This window comes from Cucurbita pepo, chromosome 2, assembly GCF_057944985.1.
Source record: "Cucurbita pepo subsp. pepo isolate OVF chromosome 2, ASM5794498v1, whole genome shotgun sequence".
Classification (NCBI taxonomy): Eukaryota; Viridiplantae; Streptophyta; class Magnoliopsida; order Cucurbitales; family Cucurbitaceae; genus Cucurbita; species Cucurbita pepo.
Window position 1 is genome coordinate 12,418,637 of NC_141799.1, and position 23,159 is coordinate 12,441,795.

The 23,159-nt window shown below is 36.7% G+C and overlaps 3 protein-coding genes across 5 annotated transcripts; all 3 read left to right on the plus strand.

Annotated features, from left to right (window-relative positions):
- The first annotated feature begins 1,871 nt into the window (after window positions 1-1,871).
- On the plus strand, window positions 1,872-8,488 carry LOC111788864 (UDP-xylose transporter 3). Its single transcript, XM_023669421.2, has 8 exons — window positions 1,872-2,077; window positions 2,388-2,549; window positions 3,507-3,691; window positions 3,941-4,008; window positions 6,826-6,958; window positions 7,363-7,524; window positions 7,631-7,906; window positions 8,013-8,488. The coding sequence occupies exons 2-8, from the start codon at window positions 2,429-2,431 to the stop codon at window positions 8,127-8,129; spliced, it is 1,062 nt and encodes a 353-aa protein (XP_023525189.2). The 5' UTR covers window positions 1,872-2,077; window positions 2,388-2,428; the 3' UTR covers window positions 8,130-8,488.
- A 1,321-nt stretch (window positions 8,489-9,809) lies between these two features.
- LOC111787750 (superoxide dismutase [Mn], mitochondrial) lies at window positions 9,810-12,518 on the plus strand. The gene is made up of 6 exons (XM_087121245.1): window positions 9,810-10,209; window positions 10,389-10,435; window positions 10,535-10,660; window positions 10,758-10,814; window positions 11,073-11,150; window positions 12,208-12,518. The coding sequence occupies exons 1-6, from the start codon at window positions 9,918-9,920 to the stop codon at window positions 12,313-12,315; spliced, it is 708 nt and encodes a 235-aa protein (XP_086977371.1). The 5' UTR covers window positions 9,810-9,917; the 3' UTR covers window positions 12,316-12,518.
- A 134-nt stretch (window positions 12,519-12,652) lies between these two features.
- Window positions 12,653-21,835, plus strand: LOC111787748 (uncharacterized). 3 transcript variants are annotated; one of them, XM_023667793.2, is made up of 10 exons: window positions 12,653-12,890; window positions 12,992-13,881; window positions 14,115-14,300; window positions 15,448-15,540; window positions 15,645-15,827; window positions 15,914-16,016; window positions 16,088-16,273; window positions 19,753-20,621; window positions 20,766-21,250; window positions 21,336-21,835. In XM_023667793.2, the coding sequence occupies exons 2-10, from the start codon at window positions 13,621-13,623 to the stop codon at window positions 21,406-21,408; spliced, it is 2,439 nt and encodes an 812-aa protein (XP_023523561.2). In that variant the 5' UTR covers window positions 12,653-12,890; window positions 12,992-13,620; the 3' UTR covers window positions 21,409-21,835. The 3 variants fall into 3 exon arrangements, with proteins under 3 accessions (XP_023523561.2, XP_086977370.1, XP_086977369.1); XM_087121243.1 differs by lacking the exon at window positions 12,653-12,890 and having other exon boundaries at window positions 12,966-13,881; XM_087121244.1 differs by lacking the exons at window positions 15,448-15,540; window positions 15,645-15,827.
- The last annotated feature ends 1,324 nt before the right edge of the window (window positions 21,836-23,159 follow it).

A 23,159-nucleotide genomic window follows, 5' to 3' on the forward strand; every position in this document is an offset into this window, starting at 1 on the left:
AAAATTAAGTTTGATGACTACTTCTATTGTCGGTCATAAATAGACATAATTGTCTTTTTTTTTTTATTTAAAATTTTAATTTTCATAAATATAGGTCTGGTAAATATTTTTTATTATTTCCTATTTTGTAATATATATATATATATATAATTTATTTATTTTTATTATTATCGGAAGAAATCCAACGCTATCGTCAATCGCTCTCGTCCACGAAAACCACATTGGAAGCGCACTTTCCTTCCTCGCCAGCGGGTAATCGAGCACTAAAGCCCTTCCGTATGCCTGAAGAGTCTTCCTCGCCAGCGAGTTAACGGAAGACTTTAGGTTTAGTCCCTAAATTTTAAAATTTTATATTTTTATTTATTGAATTTTTAATATTTGGTATTAAAATTATTAATTAATTTAAAATACTATGATGTATAATAATTTAAAAGAATTAAATGTAATATTTAAATATCCATATATCACTAGAGACTAAATTCAAAATTTAAAAATATCAATGTCGGAATGTTTTTGTGCTTTCGTCGTTGATTTTCTTTCCGACCTTTGTATATTTCACCACTCAATTGAAAATTCCTTCTGTCCCTATTATCTCAAGTTTGTTAGTTTTTATCGTCGGTCTGAAAATGTATGTTCCTTCGTTGTTGGGCCCAAAATCTTCCTTACACAGACTTGACTAATAGTTTGTAGGATTCTGCACTTAATTGTTAGAGAAAGAGATGAACCGGTCGTAGCCCAAAGCTTATTTACCAAGAAAAAGAAAAGAGATGCGAATCAAAATGGGAAAAACACAGATGATTCTCAGTATAGAAGAGATTTGTGATGTCCCACATTAGTTGAGGAGGAGAACAAAACACCATTTATAAGGGCGTGGAAACCTTCCCCTAACATATGCGTTTTAAAGCCTTAAGGGGAAGCTCAAAAGGGAAAGCCCAAAGAGGACAATATCTACTAGCGGTGGATTTTGGACATTACAAATGGTATTAGAGTTTGACACTGGACAATGTGTCAGTCTTCTCGCTGTTCCCCTAAGAGGGGTAGACACGAGGCGGTGTGCTAGTAAGGACGCTAGGCCCCGAAGGGGGGGAGGGTGGATTTAGTGGGGCGTTACAAATGGTATCAAAGCTAGACACCGGACGATGTGTCAGCCTTCTCACTATTCCCTAAAGAGGGGTAGACACGAGACTGTGTGCCAGTAAGGACGCTAGGCCCCGAAGGGGGTGGATTTAGTGGTGGTCCTACATCGATTGGAGAAAGGAACGAGTGTCAGCGAGGAAGCCTTCTCGTTGTTACTCGAAGGGGATAGACACAAGGCAGTGTGCCAGTAAAGACGCTGCGTCCCGAAGAGGGGTGAAGTGTGATGTCCCACATTGGTTGGGGAAGAGAACAAAACATTACAACATGTCTCTTAAAAGGTCAACAAACGCTACAACTAAAATTTCATTAAAGAGCGTTCCATTCTCATGAAAATTTGAAGTATAAGCCTAAATAGTAGAATTATAATTTAATAAATATATGAGTGGGAATTTAAATCTAAAAATATTTAATCAAATTAATAATACTTTAATTAATTAAAGAAAACCAGAGAAGAAAATGGAATTATTAAAATAATTAGAAAAAAAAGACTACTGGGATGACGACGTGGGAAACGCCTCTCTGTTACCTCGACCGTCTAATTATTACTTTTTAATTTTTAAATATTTATTTATTTTAATTATTTTTTTTAAAAAATTAATATATTATTCCAATTTTCATTTGGTGGACATCCTCTCCGTCTCCGTTGTACAATACGATCAAAGAATAGCGACTAATTAAAAATTAAAAAAAAAAAATTAATAATTAATTAAATTCTATGGTTTTGTTATTATGATTCTCATACGTTTTTTCGTCTCTTCTTCGTTCTATTTCTTTTCTCCATTGTCATAACTGTTAAAGCTTTCTTCGTTCGCCATTAAAGCTCACGCATACTGCTCCAATCAATCTTCTCTGCATTTTCTATGTTACAGAGATTCTTCTCCTACCGCACCGCATACGTCTACGCCCTACGCTTCTCAATCCTTCCATCTGTCGGTCCGCGGTATGTCTGTTTCTTTTTCCTCACTTTTCTGTCCGCCTAGTAGATCTGTGCTTTTCACCGCCAATTTTTCTGTAGATCTTATTCACTGTATTGTTTAATTACGTTTTCTTATCATTTTTGTGTATGTGTTTCTTTCTGTTTATTTTCCAATTCTGATGCTTCATGCTTTCGTGTTTAATGAATCAATTACGCTTGAATTTGGTTATTCTTGATGAATTTCTATTTGTTCAGCTATCACCGCCATATTTCGTCGTATGTTCGGAGTTTATGTGCTTTTTTTTTTTTTTGACGGTGGTGAGTGGAATTGCAGAATCTAGATCGAGGCAGGACGAGATATCGAGGAGGCTGAAAATGAGTGACGGCCAGAAGTTCCAGCTCGGGACTATCGGCGCATTAAGTTTGTCGGTGGTTTCTTCTGTCTCGATTGTCATATGCAATAAGGCACTTATTAGCACACTCGGTTTCACGTTCGGTGAGTTGCTAAATATCCAAAACCTTGATTTCACGTCTTTCAATTGCGTTATTTTGAATAGATTCCATGTGCGATATTGACGTATTATATTCTCCTCCCAACTGAGGCACGATCATTTACTTTTCTAAGAATTGGAGATCTATATGGATTATAGGCTCCAATATCTTGCATTAAATTTTAATTGAGCGCAAGATTTTCCACCAGAGCTTGGATTTGGTGGACTTAGATGTATTCTTGATTGAACACTTCAAGCCGAACAGAGAAATATTATTTGTGCTTCCAATTTTCCTGTCACAGAAGTGCATTGCTACTCTTTAACGAACTTTCGTTCTATGTAAATTTATGTATTACTTCATCTTGTGTTAAAAGATCATTGAAAAGATCAATAGCCTTATCTGACCTAAGCTTCTAGCTCTATTAATAATTTAACGTGATATGATGTTAGGAGGTCTTGTTTTAAATTCTTATAATATCATTTTCTCTCCATTTCATATTAATAATTGATTTGTAAGATCTCGTGAATTAAGATTAATATAAGAAACTACATGTGAGGAGGGATGTTAAAGAACGAGTTGAGAAGACTAAATTTGTCCATATTCTTATCTTGATAATAAAAAAAACGTACTGTAGATTTTTCTGCCTATGAGCAACTCTCTTTTGTGTTTTGTCTGATCATAACATTATTTAATTTCAGTACAAAATGATTTAGCACTCACATTATCAACTTATCACATGCCTACAGAAAAATAGTAACCTTCTGAAACTAGATCAATATATAGTTCTGTTAATTTTATCACGAGAAGAGTGACCCTCCCTTTTTGTCTACTATCTATTTTTGCTAAACTATGAGCAGAAGCTACCTGTTGTCACTTGGATCTGTCTTTTTTTTTTTTTTTTTTTTTTTTTTTTTTTTTTTTTTGTGAACTGATACATTAACGGAACTTGGTTGATGCGCAGCCACTACATTGACAAGCTGGCATCTGCTTGTTACATTTTGTTCTCTTCATGTGGCACTATTGATGAAACTGTTTGAACATAAGCCTTTTGATGCAAGAGCTGTTATGGGATTTGGAATACTAAATGGAATCTCAATTGGGCTTCTAAATCTTAGCTTGGGTTTCAACTCTGTTGGCTTCTATCAGGTAAAATCACATCTGTGGACAGAGCGTGTTATCCTTCATATGGTTTTATAACGTCTCCTCTTTTTCTAAGATGCAATGTCAAGTATGAATTCTAAAATGTTTGTGCATAAATGTCTTTGAGCATGTTCCTACTTATATTACATTAGTGATTGTATTTTCTCAAGAATTATTTTTAATTATGAAACCAAGTAATGATTTATTTTTATCTCCCGGCTCTTTGAATAAGGAGTATATTGATTGCTATTCCAGATGACGAAACTGGCAATCATCCCCTGTACTGTTCTTTTGGAGACTGTTTTCTTCCGGAAAAAGTTCAGGTAAGTCTAATAACGGCTGAATTCTTCATGTATAAAACTATTTTATTTTCCTTTTTTCAAGCAAGGGGCCTCTTATTCTTATGTTTTTTTTTTAAGTTTTCTTTTTAATAAAGATCTTTACCTGATTATCGGTAGTGCTTTTGAAATGTGAGAAACGGGATTAGTGGTAATCTGTCGTCATCAGGCATGTTTCCCCCCACCTTTGTTGTTACTATTTTAGATGAGGTTATTACTTGATTCGGCAAGATTTTGTTGTGATTTTAATATGACCCATATTGAGGCACAAAATTTTGCTAAATCTCAAGCTCATTGCAGTAGTGTTAGAGGCCATTGATTTCAATATCTTTTTTCTTTTTTTTTTGTAAGCTCTTGTTTCTTAAGATATACAAGAAACAATGACAACCCGAAATGCAGAAACTGGTTTTTCATATGCTTTCAGGTCTTTCTACGCCTTTTCTTGATATTTTAATAAGACATTCGTGATAACATGAGCACTTACATATGCATGGTATTCTTGGGTGATTTTTTTTTTGTTGTTGGTGTAGCCAACGCCATTGTCAAGGACCTAAATGGTCTACTTTTCTTCGAAAGGATGTTGGACTATATGAAAAGCTCTGAAACTTTTTCTTGGGTTACAAATAATAGAGTTACAGAAATATTTTCTCATTGAGGGTCATAAAGAAGTTACAAAGTGGATCCTACACTGAACATTTGAATTATAGAGCTGTTTAAAAACCTTGACCACTTAAAAAGCCAAACGGCCCAACCCAACCTTAAACTGAACTTGTTTTATTGGGGTTGAATTATGGTTCTTTCAAATCAGTCGGTGTAAAATTGGATCAATATGGATTCATAAATAAAAAGATACATTTTATTAAAGGGTAAATTCTGTATGTCTATATTTCATTTCACTTGGGGCATTCTTTGAACCATTTTCTCTTTGCTAACTTTTGAAACAATTGAGTTAAAAATTGGAACTGGAACTTTGCAAATAGCATAAATTACTGAAATGTTTTTTTATTTTTTTATTTTTACATTTAAAATAGGACAAATAGGTTTCCGAAAGTATTTGTCTTTTATTTATTTTTCTACTTTTTTTCTAAAATAAACAACTCAAACAACTTTAACAAACTGGTCCAATGATTACAAGGGGAAGTTGGAATAAGTCTGGAAGTTAACTAGAATTATTTAAGTTAAACAAACTCGTTACTTGAATACTCGAGTTTGATCCAAAACTTCACTGAGCCGATTGTCCTCTAAAACACCTTTATATATCTTTAGCTACTTTTTCTGGAGAAGTAAATAATTCAACTCCTTTGAACTGAAAGTTCAAGTGCTTATAGCCTTGTATTTGTAATAATAGGTCCAAAACTTCACTTAGCCGATTCCCATATAACACCTTTGTTGAATTGAAAGTTTTTCTTAGCCTTCTATTTGTAATTAGAGTTTTAGTTCAATATGCTTTGTGCTAGTTGATAATCCCTTCTATAATCTCCTTTGGAATGGTGTTTCTTTTTTTCTCCTCGATATTTTGTATTGCCAATGAATTTTCTTCTTTCCAAATATAAATAAATAAATAGAAAGAAAAAAAAGGAGGAATCTCAAGTTGTAACATATGCATGATGTCCTTTGTTTTTTTAGCATGTTCACATTTTCATCCATCAGATTAATAATTAGATCATACATCCTGAAAACTTAATGCCTTTACGTTGTTCCTTGATTTCTATTTTATTTTTTTTCCATCTGTGAAGCATCTTGTTGTGCTGTACTGATTAAGCTGAAAATGGCAAATGTATCAATTTGTCATTTGCCATTGAGATTGTGTTTCTTAAAGAAGTTCCACCCCCCCCCCCCCCCCCCCCCCCCCAAAAAAAAAAAAAAAAAAAAAGGTGCTGTGATGCTGCTCGGTAGAAATTTTATTCAACCCTATATGTAGTTGGAAACCTCTTACATGCACCACCAAAGACTCTTAACTGTCGTATTTTGTGTAATCACAAAGATAATAACGATACCCATTATATTTCTTTCCACTCTTCTGGAACCATTTTTCAGATACAAATTAAACAATTGATTTGGAGATTTGTGCAGCTATTTCTTAGAAAATCTTCCAACATACCATGCTGGTGTCCTGATGAAAAAGATTAATGGAGGGTAAAATCTGAAATGTTATTTGATTGGATTCTGGAATTAACTGAAGAACCTTTATTATCCAGACTTTTGTTAACTCGAGTATACCTCAAGACAGGATTTCTGTTTTTTTTATTCCTTCATTTCACCTCTTTCTAATGGTTTCACCGTTAAATAAGCAAAGAAAAATCATAAGGAGAGGGAATAAGATTAGAGAGAAGGGTACTTCAGATTGATGGATGCAAATAGAATCCCCCTGTTTTAAGAAGGAATCACCTTCTGCCTTGAATGATTCATCCTGAAAAGTGAAGTTCCTCCAAACTATTCATCCATTTTTCTTTTACTATTACATAGACAGATTCGAGTAGGAAGGAAACAGGGACCGGAAAATAAACCATAATTGGACTAAAATATCCCACTTAGAAAAAGTTTTTTTTTTAATTACTATTATTATTTTTAATTATTATGATAAGTTTCTTTTAAATATTTATATGTAGCTTGACTTCTATGATAATTTCATTAATCTTTTCTTGGTTGTTGGTCAATTGTGAGAACTTTAAATGATAATTATATTTTTCAATTTTGTCTATTAGATGGATGGTTCGCTGCGAGTGTATTAGGTTTTCATTATTATTATCCTGTCTAAATATATTATCTGGCAGCATATTGACATCTATGATACTATTGCAGTAGAAGCATCCAGTTTTCACTCACGATCCTCCTCATGGGTGTTGGAATTGCAACTGTGACGGATCTACAACTAAATGCCCTTGGCTCTTTCTTGTCTCTCCTCGCAGTTCTTACCACATGTGTTGCACAAATTGTATCCTAAGCTAAGTTACTTTTACTCTTGGTATTCACTTTGCATGCCCTTTGATGACTGGCTATGATGTGTGGGCTAAAAGCTAGTCTTGTTGAAGCACTGATTTAATTTTCTCTTTTTTTTTTGTTTTTCTAGTCTATTTATTTGCGGAGTGGAAAACGTTTTTCATGAGTCCACCAGTCACAATATTTCTTTAACAAGTGTATTTTTTTAATTAATTAATTAATTTGGAAGCATATGATTAGTTGCTAGCACCTTTCTCCTTTCTTAGTTAACGTGAATATTAAGATTTATTTATTTATTTATTTTAGTTACTTTAATTAGTTGAGTGAGTGAGTGGCTTATTGCTCTAGTTTTTCTGCTCTTTTCCTTTTCCGTTCAAGACCTTGACCAGTTAAACGTAGATGACAAACACCATTCAGAAGAAGTTCAAAGTTTCTTCAACACAACTTCTATACCAGTCTTGTCCCTATCAGGCATTAACTCTGTTCATCGCTGGCCCATTTCTGGATTGGTGTCTGACTGATCTAAATGTTTTTGCTTTCAAATACACTCCCCAAGTGCTGGTGAGAGTTCAACAACAATTTAGCTTCCTGCTGACCTCTTCCCCCTTCCCCCTTCCTAACTATATATCACTTCTGACATGAATTATTTTTGTGCTTCTCTGTACAGTTCTTTATTGTTCTCTCCTGCCTTATTTCTGTCTCAGTCAACTTCAGTACGTTTCTAGTTATTGGAAAGACTTCTGCAGTTACATATCAAGTCCTAGGACATCTAAAAACATGTTTAGTTTTGGGCTTTGGCTATGTTCTACTTCACGATCCATTTAGCTGGCGCAACATTTTGGGAATTCTGGTTGCCATAGTTGGAATGGTTCTATATTCTTATTGTTGCACCCTCGAGAGCCAACAAAAGTCCAATGAAGTATCATCAGCACAACTATCCCAGGTACTATAAGTAGTATAAGTAGTAGTAGTAGTAGTAGTTCTGCAATTGACATGTTATCTCTTCCTCTACTGCCATGGAACTTAAACGATCTACATGTTATTTATAGGTGAAAGAAAGCGAATCTGATCCCCTAATAAGCGTCGAAAATGGAACGGCAATCTTAGGCGACGGCGTGGGCCCTAAAGCTCCGGCGTGGAGTTCAAACAAGGACCTGCATGCATAATAACGTCGTCGCCCGTCTTTTCAGACGAATTTTGTTATAGCCCAAATCGTTGAATCAAGATATCCCCCCCCAGCAATGAAGAGATTGCTGGCCAGACGGCTTCTCATGCCGATTGCTGCTGTTGTGTTGTATCAAGAGTGCGACGACATCTATTATTGAAGTATAAAAATTAGAAGAGAGGTAGAGGAAACTCTTTCTCATTTAGCAGTTATATGAGTATTGTTAAAGTAAATGATTCTGTCAGATTATTGACGACGCATATCCAAATGTTTTTGAAGATCAGAGAACATAGACTGTTTTTACAACGTCTTGAAGAACAATATTTTTTCATAAATTGCAATTTTGGTGATTTATAGCTATTCCTCGTTTGACTGTCAGTGTAGTGGAAGATGATGGGTGCGTGCAGGAGAGTAAAAAGTGAATTTCCATTAATTTTACTGCCGTATTGAGAGATGATACATGGATAGATGCTGCCTATACTCCTCTCTTTCCTGTCTTTTTGATACGGCTCAAGACAAAGGTTAACTGAAACAGTTATTTATAGCTGTATTATATATAAATGAAAATCAATAAAGCTCATGAAATATATATATATATATATATTTACATCTGCTAGAATGTGATGTTTGGTCATAGAATCGAGTCCTTGTGAATAGACAGAGCTAGGTGCTCTTATTTTACGATGGTAGGGACGATTGCTTCCATTACTGACTAGAAAGACACCAAATTCATCTTTAGGTGCTTTCACTGCGGTATAGGTAGAAGAAGTTGTTACGGAAAAACTTTATGTATAAAGTTCGAAATGGTGAATTGAGGTAGAGTAGATTGATGATGATCCTGTAGTCATTTGGCCGGCTATTGAAACAAAAAGCTTGCATTTGCTCTCAGTATGAGAATATAACCGGTCTTATCTCTCTCCAAACCTAACTTGGTATTTCATGAGCTTTATTGATTTTCATTTGTTTAAAGCAAAACCAACCTTAATTATTATTGTTTTTTTTTTCTCAATGAAAACAATGCTTTGAAATGGGCCCGGAAGTTCTTTTTTGAAAAAAAAATATATTAATAATTAACAAGCATGTTAAAATTTTAAAACAACATGAGTGTGAGGTATGAAGTTCAAACATAGGATTGCTACGCTAAGGAGAAAAAAATAAAAGAATAGAAGCATCTAATTCTCGGGATGTAGCTTAGTTGGTAGAGCTATGCTCTTGCAATTAGATTGTTGCGATTACGGATTGAATTCTAATTGTTTAAGTGGTAATGATAGTATTTTGTACTTGAACTAGTGGCTTACGTTTTTTAAGTAATGGAGAAGAGGACCGAAACATGCCACTGAAAGACTCTAATGAAATAAAGATGGATTGTCGACCGTATATGAACTATAGTTGGAGTCGAGAACCTCTAAGGAACAAGAGATGTTGTTCAAGAATTGGTGGAGGGGATCCGAGCTCAAATTGATACTTCTAATTAAAATAAAAAAATTATTATTTTTAATTCAACAATATAGGAATGGTATCTCACCTTGGAGTTTGAGTTATACTAATATTAAAAAAATTATATTTTAAAAAAGTTATTGAGCTAATTTTTATAATAAAAAAAATAAAAATAAAAATAAAAATAATAATAATAATAATAATAATAATAAAAGAGTATTGGTGTAGCGAGCACTAGACCACTTGAAGCCGCCTGTGTCGAGCAGCTGAGGTCGATATTGTGGTGTGTGAGAGAGAGAGAGAGAGAGAGAGAGAGAGAGAGAGAGAGAGAGAGAGAGAGAGAGTATCGACAATGGCTGTTCGAATTCTAAGCAGGAAAAACCTAACGCCGACAATTTCTGGAGCGATAGGGTCTGGACATTTTCGCGGCTTCCGGACCTTCTCCTTGCCCGACCTCCCTTACGACTATGGCGCTCTTGAGCCCGTCATCCATGCCGAAATCATGCAGCTTCATCACCAGAAGCACCATCAAGCCTACATCACCAACTACAACAAGGCTCTTGAGCAGCTTCACGAGGCCATCAACAAAGGCGACACTTCCACTGTTGTCAAGTTGCAAAGTGCCATCAAATTCAATGGCGGAGGTTTTCTTTTTATTTCTCGATGTCTTTTGATTTCAGGCTATGATACATGTTCAGTTTCTCATTGTATTGTAATTCAAATCAGATCGAGTCGCTCAATTAGGGAATCTTACGATATTCATTGAGTAAATTGAGTTCGTATATCGTTTCTTAACATATTAACCGATCGTTTTCTTTTTAAGGTCACGTCAATCATTCGATTTTCTGGAAAAATCTCGCTCCTATTCATGTAAGTCTCAGTCCTTGTGTCGATGATTTGGTTTCTAGGTCAATTCTCAATTTCTTGATGTTTTAATCTATCTATGTATCTTGTGTAATATATTTACAGGAAGGGGGTGGTGAGCCTCCAAAGGGATCTCTAGGATGGGCGATCGACACTCAGTTCGGTTCTCTTGAAGCCTTGATTCAGAGGGTCAACGCAGAAGGTGCTGCTTTACAGGGCTCTGGATGGGTGGTATGTTTTCTCCCCTATATGTATTTGGTTTTTCGTTTTTGTCCACCACCTGATATAAAATAGACGTTTAACTGATGCTTTTTAACGTTCTTTCTAGTGGCTTGCTCTGGATAAAGAACTGAAGAAGCTGTCGGTTGAAACCACGGCCAATCAGGTATAACTCTTGGTTTATATGTTTTTAAAGCTACAAACATGTTGCATATGCAGTCGTGTTCTATTTCTGTTTTCGTTGATGCCTTCTGGGATCTCTTATTTATTTGTCCAATTATTTTGTCTTGAGCATTTTATGGAGTCTGTTTTTTTTTTTTTTTGTCCTTTTATCACTTGTTTGTAGAATTTGTAGCGTGTTTGGTTACAATTGAATTAAAAGGTTGAAATTTGAAAGTCATGTGGCTGATGCAATTCTTTGCAGGATCCTCTTGTGACTAAAGGGTCTGCCTTAGTTCCTCTGCTTGGGATCGATGTTTGGGAGCATGCGTATTACTTGCAGGTAAATGTTTTCTACTTTCTTCCCTACAGTAGTATGATTCTCTCTCTCTTTTCCCAAGTGTCTATCTGGATAAGATCATGTACTCTTCTGAAGATTATTCTCATTTAATTTGAGATTGCACATTGTTGGGGAGGATAACGAAACATACTTTATAAGGGTGTGGAAACCTCTCCCTAGCAGACACATTTGAAGGGAAGCCCAGAAGGGAAAACCCGACAATATCTACTAGCGGTGGCCTTGGGTTGTTCCAAATGGAATGAGAGCCAAACACTGGGGATGTGTCAGTGAGGAGGCTGTCTCCTGAAGGGAGGTGGACATGAGGTGGGCCCCAAAGGGGGTGGATTGAGGGGTCCCACATCGATTGGAGAAGGGAACGTGTGCCAGCGAGGACGCTGGGCCCTGAGGGGGGGGGGGGGGTGGATTGTGAAATCCCACATCGGTTGAGGAAACATTCTTTATAAGGGTGTGGAAACCTCTCCCTAACAGGCATGTTTTAAAAACCTTGAGGGAGAGTCTGGAAGGGAAAGCCCAAAGAGGACAATATTTGCTAGCGGTGGGCTTGAGTTGTTACATTTAACTTGCTGAATGTTCGTTTACAATTTACTGCGGTGGTTGGGATACTTGGTAGTGATGCTTTTTAAATGGATGGAATTTGGTGGTGATGCTTTTTAAATGGATGGAATTTGGTGATAAATAACTTGTGGAGGAAATGTGCGTTTGATTTTTTGCTTATTGTGGTGAAGATTTTCGTACTGAAAAGCTATAATGTAATATATGTTATACATATATAACATCCCCAAGGGATAGCCTTGTTGGCTAAGGCCAGCAGTCTCTGAGTATCACTTGTAGCATCTACCCTAAGGTCGCATTTTTCGAATCTATGGGCGAGCTTAGTACCAAAAACCTTTGATGTTTCCATGGGTCTTGTGGCGGGTTTAGACTTTTAGAAAAGAAAATGAATGTTATAATAGGCATCCATCATATTTGGCCTGCAATTATTAACTGCCTATATTTTGCTGCCTGCTTATTTAATGTTTTCAATTTTTCCATGATACAGTACAAAAATGTCAGACCAGACTATCTGAAGAACATATGGAAAGTCATAAACTGGAAGTATGCTGATGAGATTTTCGCCAAAGAAGCTCCCCTAGTTGAGAGTCGTTAAGAAAAAAGTCCCTTGGGTCCGTTTGTTGAATCTTCTTTTAGCTGTTTTCTGGTGAAATATTGAATAATGAACATCCTTGTATGCATGGATGTTCAAGCCTTGTAATGAGATGAAATGTATCTTTCTTTGGCCATCTGGGTTCAGTTTTTCCCCAGTCATATGCCTTTTACAGTTCATGTTCTTGTAATATCTATGTTCAAATCCTCTGTTATTGTTCACAATTTTGCCCACACACGAGCACACACGGGCACACATGGCACGAACATTAATATTGAATGGAAGAGGGAAGGCAGGTTGTATCTAAGAGAAGAAGAAATCATTGTTGTATGTGTTAATTAGGAAGGTTGAAGTCAGGCACATTGGAAAGAGACAAAATGAAATGAGTTACGTGATATGCGTAGACTTTTTGTAATGTTCTATGTATGCAATGGTGGTGAAGTAATGAACCATCTTTTCTTGTAGACTGCGTGCGGCAAATGCGGAAGAAAAGCCAAAACTATAATGGGTCGGTCAATCGCATCAGATTGGAAGACGACGACATGGGAAAGGATGGAGTTTTTTGAGTTGGCTGTTTGGTTGGCCATCCTTAACCATCTAAATCTAATTCTAATTCTAAATCTTGTATTATAGCTCTTGACAACCTCATAGCCTAATGATTTTGTTTAATGATTTTCAGTAACCGAGGGCGGTTTATGCCAAACCAATAATTACCATAATGGGCAAAGAGAAGGATCAAAATAGAGCTCACAATCGCCGCTGCTGTTTTAGTTTTACCTGCTGCGAGATCATTCACAGCAAGGGCGCAAGCGCGGGGAGGGGAAGGCCAAGCCAAGCCAAGCGAAGGGCACAGCGGAAGAGGGAGGCTTTCTGTTTCCCCCCATAAAACGACGTCCGCGAACCCACAAACCGAGACTTTTTCAACAAATCAACGCGGTGAGGTTTGACGTTCCATTTCTTCTTTTCCATTGCGCGCTGTGTCGCATTCCGTTTCTTCCACCCAAATTTGTGTATCCCATACGCCCACTGGATACTACTCCGCCACCCACCACCTGGGTCTCCGATTCTGGGATCACATTGCCATTTCATCCAACTCTTTGTTCTTCTTCTTCCTCTTCCTCTTCCCTCCTTCTCTTGATTCTTTTTCTTTCTTTTATTGGGTCGTCGGTTAATTCTGTCCTTCGCATTATTAATGGACCCGTCTTGAAATTCCCATTTTCTTGTTTTTCTCGGCGCTTCCTTAAACCTGGATAATGCCCTTTTCTTGCTGCGTTTATTAGTTTCTTCGATTTTCTCTTGATTAATTACATGAGTGATCTCCAAGTCTGTTCGCCCCGGCACCATGGCATCTTATTGGGTGGCGATTATTCCTGCCCCCATTTGTCAAGATTGCCATTTCCCACATTGAATTCTGATCCGTCGTTAATTACTTCTGAAAATTGGTTAAGAGCCGAGAATACTGCTGGTTGTATCCTTCGTAGAATTCAGCCCACTTGCGTGGCCGAGCAGAAGAGACAGGAGATTGTTGATTATGTTCAAGGATTGATCAGAACTCGTATCGGATGTGAGGTAACTTTTCCTAGTGAATTTTGTTTATAGATTTATATTTGGTTACTTTCTTAGTTTTGTAATGTGATGGCTGTTTCTGTTTATCTTTGTACTTTGAATTGCTTACGCACATTGCTTGTGATATACATTAAAAACATTGATTTTTTCCGTTGAACTAAAGATGAATTGTGTTTAGCTGATTGTACTTTTGATGGGTTTTCAATTCAATATGATTCATTTGGCTTCACTAACAGGTATTTCCATATGGTTCTGTGCCACTCAAAACGTATATTCCTGATGGAGATATAGATTTGACTGCCATCTGCTGTGCAAACACAGAGAGTGCTGTGGTTTCTGACGTTCATACTGTTCTTAAGGAACAAGAAATAAATGGGGCTTCTCAGTTTGAAGTGAAGGATGTTCATTGCATTGATGCTGAGGTTCCACCCTACCCTACCCTCTAGATAAAAATAAATAGATAAATAAAGAAAGAAACAAAGAAACAAAGAAAAACGCAAGGAAAGAAAGAATTGAACCATGAAATTATGGGGGTTTTTTTTTTTTTAAAAAAAAAACTTTCGTTTGACTTAATTTTTCTTATGATTGCCTATGGCTTTATATTAGAAATTTGGTGAGACATTATTTTAGTTCTCTTATAGATATCTTCTGAGATTTTTTATGCATGGTAGAGCTGGAGGTTGTATGTTCTGTTTCTACATATTATTCAAAACCTGCAGTAGCTTCAAGCTCGTCTCAATGGGTGGTCGATATTTTCTTGGGTTAAACAATTTATTTCATAATTCTTCCTAGGGAATATGATATTGTATTATTATTGGTTCAAACACTGAAATAATCAGTTCAAAGTGTAACTGTATTTCTAACGTTTTTTTTTTTTGTTTTTTTGTTTTTTTGTTTTTTTGTTTTTTTTTTAACTGATCCATCCATTATAAAAAAAATTGTTAAAAAAAAGAAGAGAACATTCCTGTTGTTATTCTGGCTTGAAAAGCTCAAGAAACTCTTAAATGGTTTGTCTTGCTTTTAGTGCTCTTGATATATGCTAATTGGGCTTACAAAATATATAACTTATACAAAAAGAAAAAGTAAGAATGCTTATTTGGGTCAATCAATCATGACCCTGTGACAGCTTTTTAAATTGATTCTTTACCCCGTTTAACATGCTTTCTTTGCGTCTTACGTCTGTTCAATGCCTGGTGAGCTCAGATAACATGAGCTTGAACATTCTAGTCCCTGTATGTTGTGGAGGGTGAAGTTTAAAATCCACGTTGAAATTTCAAAATGTACAATTATCTTCTCTGTGTGATGGATTTTGAGCATTTAAATTTCAGTTGTGACAACCTTTCCCCTCAACCATCGTTAAGATCATGGATATAAGGTATCATGGAACTTTGAATTAAAAACCAATTCCGGTCTAACCTAGGTGATTGGTCTTCAATGCATTGATGTAAATGGATGTTACTACTTTTATTTCTTGATTGAAGTCTCTGGTGTTTCTTGTTAAACTGAAAAAGTTTTTACTAGTTCAGGTTGGATAAGATTTATTTTCCCTCTTTGTACTTCTGTTGACAGGTTAAGCTTGTGAAATGCGTAGTTCAAAACATAGTAGTTGATATATCCTTTAATCAGCTGGGAGGTCTCTCCACCCTGTGTTTTCTTGAACGGGTATGGTTGGATGTTAACTACTATTTTTTAAAATTCTAAGCTTTCACACCTGAATTACAATATTAGGTGGCTTAATTTTATGCTTTGATATTGGCTATAATTAGGTTGATCGTATTGCTGGTAAAGATCATCTTTTCAAAAGGAGCATTATTCTGTTAAAAGCTTGGTGCTATTATGAAAGTCGAATTCTTGGCGCTCACCATGGATTGATATCAACATATGCTTTGGAAACACTTGTCCTGTATATTTTTCATCTCTTTCATGGTTCTTTGCATAGCCCTTTGGCAGTGAGTAACCATTTAAAGTCGAGATTTAATTATCTACTTGCATAGGTCAGTTTCACTATCTAATTCTGCTTTGCTTGTTCAAATAGGTCCTCTATAGGTTTTTGGAATACTTCAGCATATTTGATTGGGAAAATTATTGTATCAGCCTGCAAGGACCCGTTAGCAAATCTTCCTTACCTGATATAGTGGGTAAGAATTATTTTGCTGTAAGATTGGATAGGTTACTCTTTGCTTTCTTGACTTGTGGTGGGTTTGCACAGCTGAAACACCAGAAAATGGTGGCCATGAGCTATTGCTGAGAGATGACTTCCTTAGAAACTGCATGGAAATGTACTCAATTTCATCTGGGAGGTCTGAGCCAAGCTTGAGGGGTTTTACCCTGAAGCATCTGAATATAATTGATCCCCTAAAAGAAAATAACAACCTTGGGCGCAGTGTTAGTAGAGGTATTTACCTGCTTTCTATGTGTTTATTGCTGTTGCTGTGTGAATTGGTTAATGGTACATATAATTTTATTGCAGAGTAAACCCCTTCCCTTCTGGTGCACCCCCAACCCCACCCCAAGATCTTAATGCAAAAAAGTTTCTATAGTTTCTCTTAGTATGATGAATTATTTCATTTCTTTCAACATCGATATAAAAGAGTTTGGTAAAAATTCAAATGAACGTTGAAAGTTGAATTGCATGGAATTTGAGAAGCTTTACGAAGTCTTTTGTTTTATTTTACTTTTATATTTGACATATTTGTTTTAAAAGTTTCATAAAATATTATCGTTTGTGAATGTTTTTTTTTTCATCCTTTCATGAGATACAAAATTCATTCATTAAATGAAATTACCGAGGGGGAGAATCTTAAAACCCTGAGCAACAACTTATATGCTAGAAAGAGGGGAAAGGGAATAAATCCCTGGCCAGTTGGCTATGCCTTGTATTTGTTGGTGGGTGGGGGAACATCTGTTTGGAGTGAATTTTCGTTAGGGAAAGCGAGCCAGCCCACTCAAAGGCTGTGGTTTTTGTTTATGAGCTGTCAGCACCATTTTGTGCATCTTTCAAAGCAAACAATTGGAATATACCTAATATATTGGAATTAGAGCAAGCTCGGGGAAACTAGGAAAATGGTGCAGAAGAAATGGGAAGGGTAGTTGGACCTTAGCAACAAATTGCAAGGGTTATCGAAAGAATAACTCCAGAGGATTTGAACCCTAGAACAAACAATTGAGCATATCTCTGCACCTCGTGGAGAATAGAGCGTACCCACAATGTTATTAGAATCTTTTCCTAGAAGGTGAAGTTCACCGGAGATGAAGCTCTGTGTGAGCCAAAAATATTAGAAGATCTGTCCCAACCAAAGGGGAAACAAGTTCAATGGACACACGTTCAAATAAGTGGAATATCAGTATTCACCGAAGTGGATTTCTGATTCTTGGTTGTTCTGAGGAAAATTAAGTTAACAAACTCACATGAACTTTCTTTCTTTTACCTTTTTAATCAATTGTTTGCACTCATCATCTATGCCCCATGTAGCTTTGAACTTTCAAACGATTGGAAGCCAATTCTTGCATAATCAGGTAGTTAAAACTTTGGCAATGAAATCTTGAAACACGCAACCACAATAATCAAATAGAAAAACTATGACAAAAGCAAAATGATGAGTAAGATGAAGGAAAAAACAAATACAAGGTTAATAACAGGAGAAAATGGAATTCTATTGAATCACCTGTATCAAAAGATTGAACAAACTGAACATCTAGATCTGCACCTGGAATTAGCTGGTGATCCATAAAAGACTATTGAGTAGTGTCAAGGGGATGGGGCCTACAGAATGCAGTTTGATGTCTGCAGGTAAAGAGAGACAATTTAGTCACAACCCAATTCTGAAGCATGGCTAGGCAATCTTACTCACATTGGCCTTGGTGCCCATGTCGTTTGGCTAATAGTGGGCCAAAAGATATTGAATTGTGATGGAAGCAATGGTTTTCAAGGAATACAAATAACCTCTAGTATTTTTGAATTATAACTCACGTGCTGTACATTCAGCACGAAACAACCACGAGTGTGTATTTGTACCTTAGAAAATCTGCATTTCCATCTTCTTGAATTTGCTTTGATCACTACTTGCCTCATTCGCCTACCTTGGATCAATTCTTTTTTCCATCTCGGAACACTCCCCCTCTTTCATATGCAACAAGGATTGGCTTGTGGTCATAACTGATGATTTTCATTTCTCTATTGTTTTCTCAGCAATCATTAACACCATCGGTCTTTTATTCTCCTTCGTTTCAATAGACAATCTCTCCAGGTTCTTTTCAAGAATTACTAAAACCTATTTTATCCAAGTAATTTCTTTCTTCTCACCCTTTCTAGTCTCTCTTCTACTTGCCTCGACCCATTTGTTGTGTTTTCCTCAGGCTGAAAAAATGTGCTTTGGTACCAGTTTGTTAGATATCTGATACCCAAATTACCTCTTAAATACACAGAAAAATGCACAAAGACATAATTCAAGAATCCAACACTATTTATTGAGAGTTCTATTGAGAGTTCCTCAATAGGCAGTGTGTTATTAAAGCTTATTTGTGAAATATAGCTATAGTCTCAAACACAAAATACCACCCAGCTATTCGAGAGAGCTGGTACTCTCCACAAAGACAACTCTTCCCCAAAATCAACATACCCCCACAATGCTCCACCAAACCCCTACTAAACCACACCTTCACTACTTTTCCGTACAGCATGCACACTCACAACCCATGGTCCCCACCTCATGGTTTACAATCCATTTTCCCCCAACTACCCTTTCTAACATAAGTATGAATGACAAGAGGTCCTACAGAGGCATCCTTGAGTTCAGTCACCCTGCTCGACGAGACCCAACCCAGATGGCCTCCACCTCTATTGATCTCCCATTCCCTCTAAACCATGTTCCACCTCCAGGAGAGCCTTCCTTCCCATCGTGACATTGAACATCATATTTAGCTGGATAGTCTCTAGTTGATGTTTGCCCCTACTGCTACCCATGTTTAGAAAGTAGAGATTAAGAGGATTGAGGAAATAATGACAGCTGCAATCATTTATAGTAGCAGCAACCCTTACTCTAGCCCAAACCTTTTGTATATACTAAGAGGGCTAATAAGAGAAATACATCTCAGACAAGTAAATTATGCCTTGTACTTTGCAAGCAATAGTAGTGAGGTAGGCTGTAGGCAAGTGTCATTTTGGAGTGAATTTCCATGAAGAAATGTGACTGCCATAGGCCAAATCATGAAATAGTAGTGAGGTAGGCTGTAGGCAAGTCAGATGGTAATAACGAAAAGAAGCATGAAATTTACCACCATAGGCCAAATCATGGTAGTCACCTACTTAGGATTTAATACCTTGCAATAATAAATAAAAGATCATGAAATTCACACCAAGAAAGGGTTTGAAGAATGAGAGAATCCGTAAAGATACAGAAGCCAAATTCATTGACAAATTGAGAAACTCCCAAGGAAGTTGTCTTCCAAATTTTGTTTATACTATGTATCATCGGTCAAATGTTGGCTTGTCTTGGCTATTTAATTTTATTTATAAATAGCTTGCAACCATTGGAGTAGATTGACATATGCACATATTTTCTTGGAAAAGCTTACTTTTGGTCGGTATTATATATTATCAATCGATTGTTGGCTTGGATGTTTATTTTTATTTATAATCTTTTATGTATTTAGAAGCTTTGTAACCATCAGACATGTGCATATATTTCTCCTGAAAAGGCTTACTTTTGGACAATGTATCTTTACCAAGTTCAAAACCTAATCTTTTGAAAAGAGAAAAGGTATTGCAGCGTTCGTGTCATGTTCTGCCATTATGTTTGTACTTGGATTACAAGTTGCAATTATCCTTAGTACACACGCTTCATATTCTGATCATGCATCGTTGGTTTGTTGTAGGAAATTTTTACCGAATACGCAGTGCTTTCAAATATGGAGCTCGTAAGCTAGGTTGGATTCTTTTATTACCAGAAGAAAGAATGCAAGCTGAACTTAAGAAGTTCTTTGCCAACACTTTAGACAGGCACTGTTGGACTAATGCAGAATTCCCTACCTCGGATGCTCGCCTTGGGGTTTCAGTGCAGTCATCTGCACCGTTGAAGACATATTTTCAAGACAAAGCATGTTTGGAGCCAACATTACGCATCGGGGATGAAAAGGCACTAGTAATTGAAAGTTCTTTCACAAAATTATGTTTGCTAGGGCGTAAAGTCGCAAGGAACGTCCAGAAGCCTGAGACTGCTGTTGTTCTGGATACAAGTGGCACTAACGACACACCTAAATCGTCTTCCTCACTTTCCAACCAGACTAATGCGGTCTTAGAGAACACTTATCGTGCCCCACAGAATGGGTTTCTAGGCTTGTTAGGCAGTCAAATGACCAAAGATTGCTTTAATAATGATGGCGTAAAGGGTTTTAACGAAAGATGCAATGGAGGCCTCGGAAGCTTAGATGATGTAGGAAAGTTATTAGACCTTTGCGGGGATTATGATAGTTGCTTTAAGAACCTTAGATATAGTCAGATTTGTGACAGGTATAACATTTCCCCTCCAACACTACCATTAAGTCCACCGATGTCACCCCATAGGCAGAGGAACTATCCTTGGCCAGCCACCCATCAATCCCAAATACGCAATCCTAATGTACCTGCTGGAATTGAACAAAATGGGTTTGCCATGGGACTACAGTCGAACCCGGTGAATAATTTTGGTACTGTTTTCGAGGAAAAGAGAAGGCCACAAGGAATTGGTACTTACTTCCCTAGGACGGTATTGCATGAAACCTTCATCTTCTTTTTATAACCATTCTCCTACGTTAAAATTTTCGTCGCTTTGTTTGAAATCATTGTGCTCCTTGCATATGTTGTTCAGAAATCCAGGATATTGTATGACGTTGTAGTTGATTGTTTGCAGAATACTTGTACATATAGAGACAGGCAATCTCAAGCAAAGGGAAAGAGTCAAGGACAGATGACTCGGAGTCAATTGCAACGGCTAGATTGCAGTAATAATCAATCATCCGCAACTCCACAAGAACTGAGCATATATACGGGAGGCGGCCTTGAATTTTCGGAAGCTGAATTTCCAGTTCTTGGTAACGGCAAAACGGGATCATCAGGTTCACCACCACCACCCTTGTCTTACCTTTCAAGATGGAAAACTCCGCATGGTAGTAGTAGTAATGATTCCTGGCCACACGATGAAGTTGTTGAACCTTGGCCGATTAACCCCGAGCCTTGTGATGCAACCATCCCAGAAGCAAGCAGCAGCAGCAGCAGCAGCAGCAGCAGCCCATTAGAGCAAGTTGTTACTTCAGACCTTCAGGGCTCATCATCATCTGGGATTGGGTCGTCAGCTACAGAAGGTCTTAAACGAGACGACGAAAACAACCAAGAAAGGTCTGATTTAACTTTTAAAAAGTTTACTAAGCTGCTCTATGGACTCGTTTTAATTAAAAAAAAAAAAAAAAAAATGGCATTTCAGGGTTGTTGTTGTTGTTGCTGAACAAGCTTTCCATTTGAAGAACGATGAAGATTTTCCCCCACTCTCCCATTGAGTGTCGTAGTAGAGGTGAGGTGAATGCAGCAGACAACAATGAAGTGTAGGACTTTTTACCTCTGTCTCTAGCTGCTGCTGGTCTGGTAGGTGCGGCATCCAAGAAAGAGCTGTGTATATTTGATAGAATCAATGGCCTCCGACACTTCCTTGACCGTTTACTGGAAAATGGAGGTATTGGAGTGAGTAGGTGAACTTGTGTTTAACTGTGTGAGATACCACCACCACCATAGATTGCATCAGTAGTTATGTGCTTTCTGCTCTGTAAAACTGCCTATGTTGAATGCACAAAAGTCACACACAACTGTGTTGAACCTAAAACCTATTTCTTGTGCTTCAATGTTTGAGACAGCCATCCAATGTGGACTGTGCACACACAGATATTAACTTCCCAATTATGCTCTAGAAAACCACTTTGTTTTCCTTCACTTTGCTTCATAATTCTTATCTTTTCTCTTTCTTACATAAAAATTACATTTTTTTTCTAATGGTCGATACATAGGTATGCACATTTGATACATAGGTATGCACGTTTACTAGTTGGTTAAGTTTTCACACATAGATTTCTTTCGATTTGGTTTATCTTTGAAACTTCTTCCAAAAGTTCATATTTAATTATGGGAAACTAAGGTTAAGGTTATTGTCTGTGATTGACTTTTTGGGTGGAAAGAGTCTGCGTTAGAACTGATCCTCCGTAGTAGAACGAATTCAAAATTAGAGTCTAAAATGATAAGCATAATTTGAAATGAAATTAGAAATGAAAATAGAGAAATGTTTTTTTTATGAGAAAAATACATGTTTTTTAGATTTGTTAGATTTGATATAACTCTACTTTTGAAAAACTATCAATGCACGCCTATGAAGTTGGAGTTACGTGTCTGTATTCTCTAAATTTTTGTCTTTGAAGTTGGAGTTATGGGTCTTGATTTTCTAAAAATGTAACATTTTCTGGAGTTACGGTCTAGATTTTCTAAATTTTTGTCTCTGACGTTAGTATCAACATTGTAACCTTCCCAACCTTCCCATGACATATAAGCTACTAATACATTTCTTCCAATGCAAGCAAGTTCGTCACTAACTATAGTAGCATCCTTACATTTCTTCCAACGCAAGCAAATTCGTCACTAACTATAGTAGCATCCTAAAATTTACTCTTTTTCTATGCATTTACCCCGGTTAAATTTGCCCTTTTTTAATGCATTTACCATGGTAAAATTGGCCATTTTTTAATGTATTTACCACCGTAAGTCTCTAAATTTTCTTTTTTTTTTAAAAAAAATATATCTATTTGTAGTAGGTCAATTTTGAAAAATAATTTTAATTAGTTATTAAATAAATTAATATTGTGACTTTTTTATTTATTTATTAATTTTAATAATTTTTTTTAAGGTGTAATTTTTAGTTATTTATTATTTTAATGGTCTAGTGATTGAATGGTAACCCTGTCATGGTACTGGCCCGGGTACGATTCCCGGTCACTGTAAATTCAGTTTTACGAATTGCGATGAAGAACTCCGCGCTGGATCTGATGATGTGTGGGGTCTCATCCCTATTCTCTGATACATTCCGACGACGATAGCAGCAGATCGGAGCTTGACCTTTCATTTTTGTTGTTTTATTTCCGCATTCGGAATATGGATTGCTGGCATTGGGACGCTGAGAAGAGCTTGAATTCTCCCTGCATGTCGTACAAGCGTTCGGAGAATTTCCTTCTTCAATTGTTCCCAATGGCCGATGAATTCGTTCTGTATG

Bases quoted from the DNA above. Each gene is read 5' to 3' on its own strand.
- LOC111787748 (XM_023667793.2), top strand. From the start codon at position 13,621: ATGAGTGATCTCCAAGTCTGTTCGCCCCGGCACCATGGCATCTTATTG. The intron at 13,882-14,114 runs GTAACTTTTCCT...CTTCACTAACAG, and splicing joins GAACTCGTATCGGATGTGAG to GTATTTCCATATGGTTCTGT. The intron at 15,541-15,644 runs GTATGGTTGGAT...GGCTATAATTAG, and splicing joins CCCTGTGTTTTCTTGAACGG to GTTGATCGTATTGCTGGTAA.
- LOC111788864 (XM_023669421.2), top strand. From the start codon at position 2,429: ATGAGTGACGGCCAGAAGTTCCAGCTCGGGACTATCGGCGCATTAAGT. The intron at 2,550-3,506 runs GTGAGTTGCTAA...GTTGATGCGCAG, and splicing joins CACACTCGGTTTCACGTTCG to CCACTACATTGACAAGCTGG. The intron at 6,959-7,362 runs GTATCCTAAGCT...AGTTAAACGTAG, and splicing joins CCACATGTGTTGCACAAATT to ATGACAAACACCATTCAGAA.
- LOC111787750 (XM_087121245.1), top strand. From the start codon at position 9,918: ATGGCTGTTCGAATTCTAAGCAGGAAAAACCTAACGCCGACAATTTCT. The intron at 10,210-10,388 runs GTTTTCTTTTTA...TTTCTTTTTAAG, and splicing joins CATCAAATTCAATGGCGGAG to GTCACGTCAATCATTCGATT. The intron at 10,661-10,757 runs GTATGTTTTCTC...CGTTCTTTCTAG, and splicing joins TACAGGGCTCTGGATGGGTG to TGGCTTGCTCTGGATAAAGA.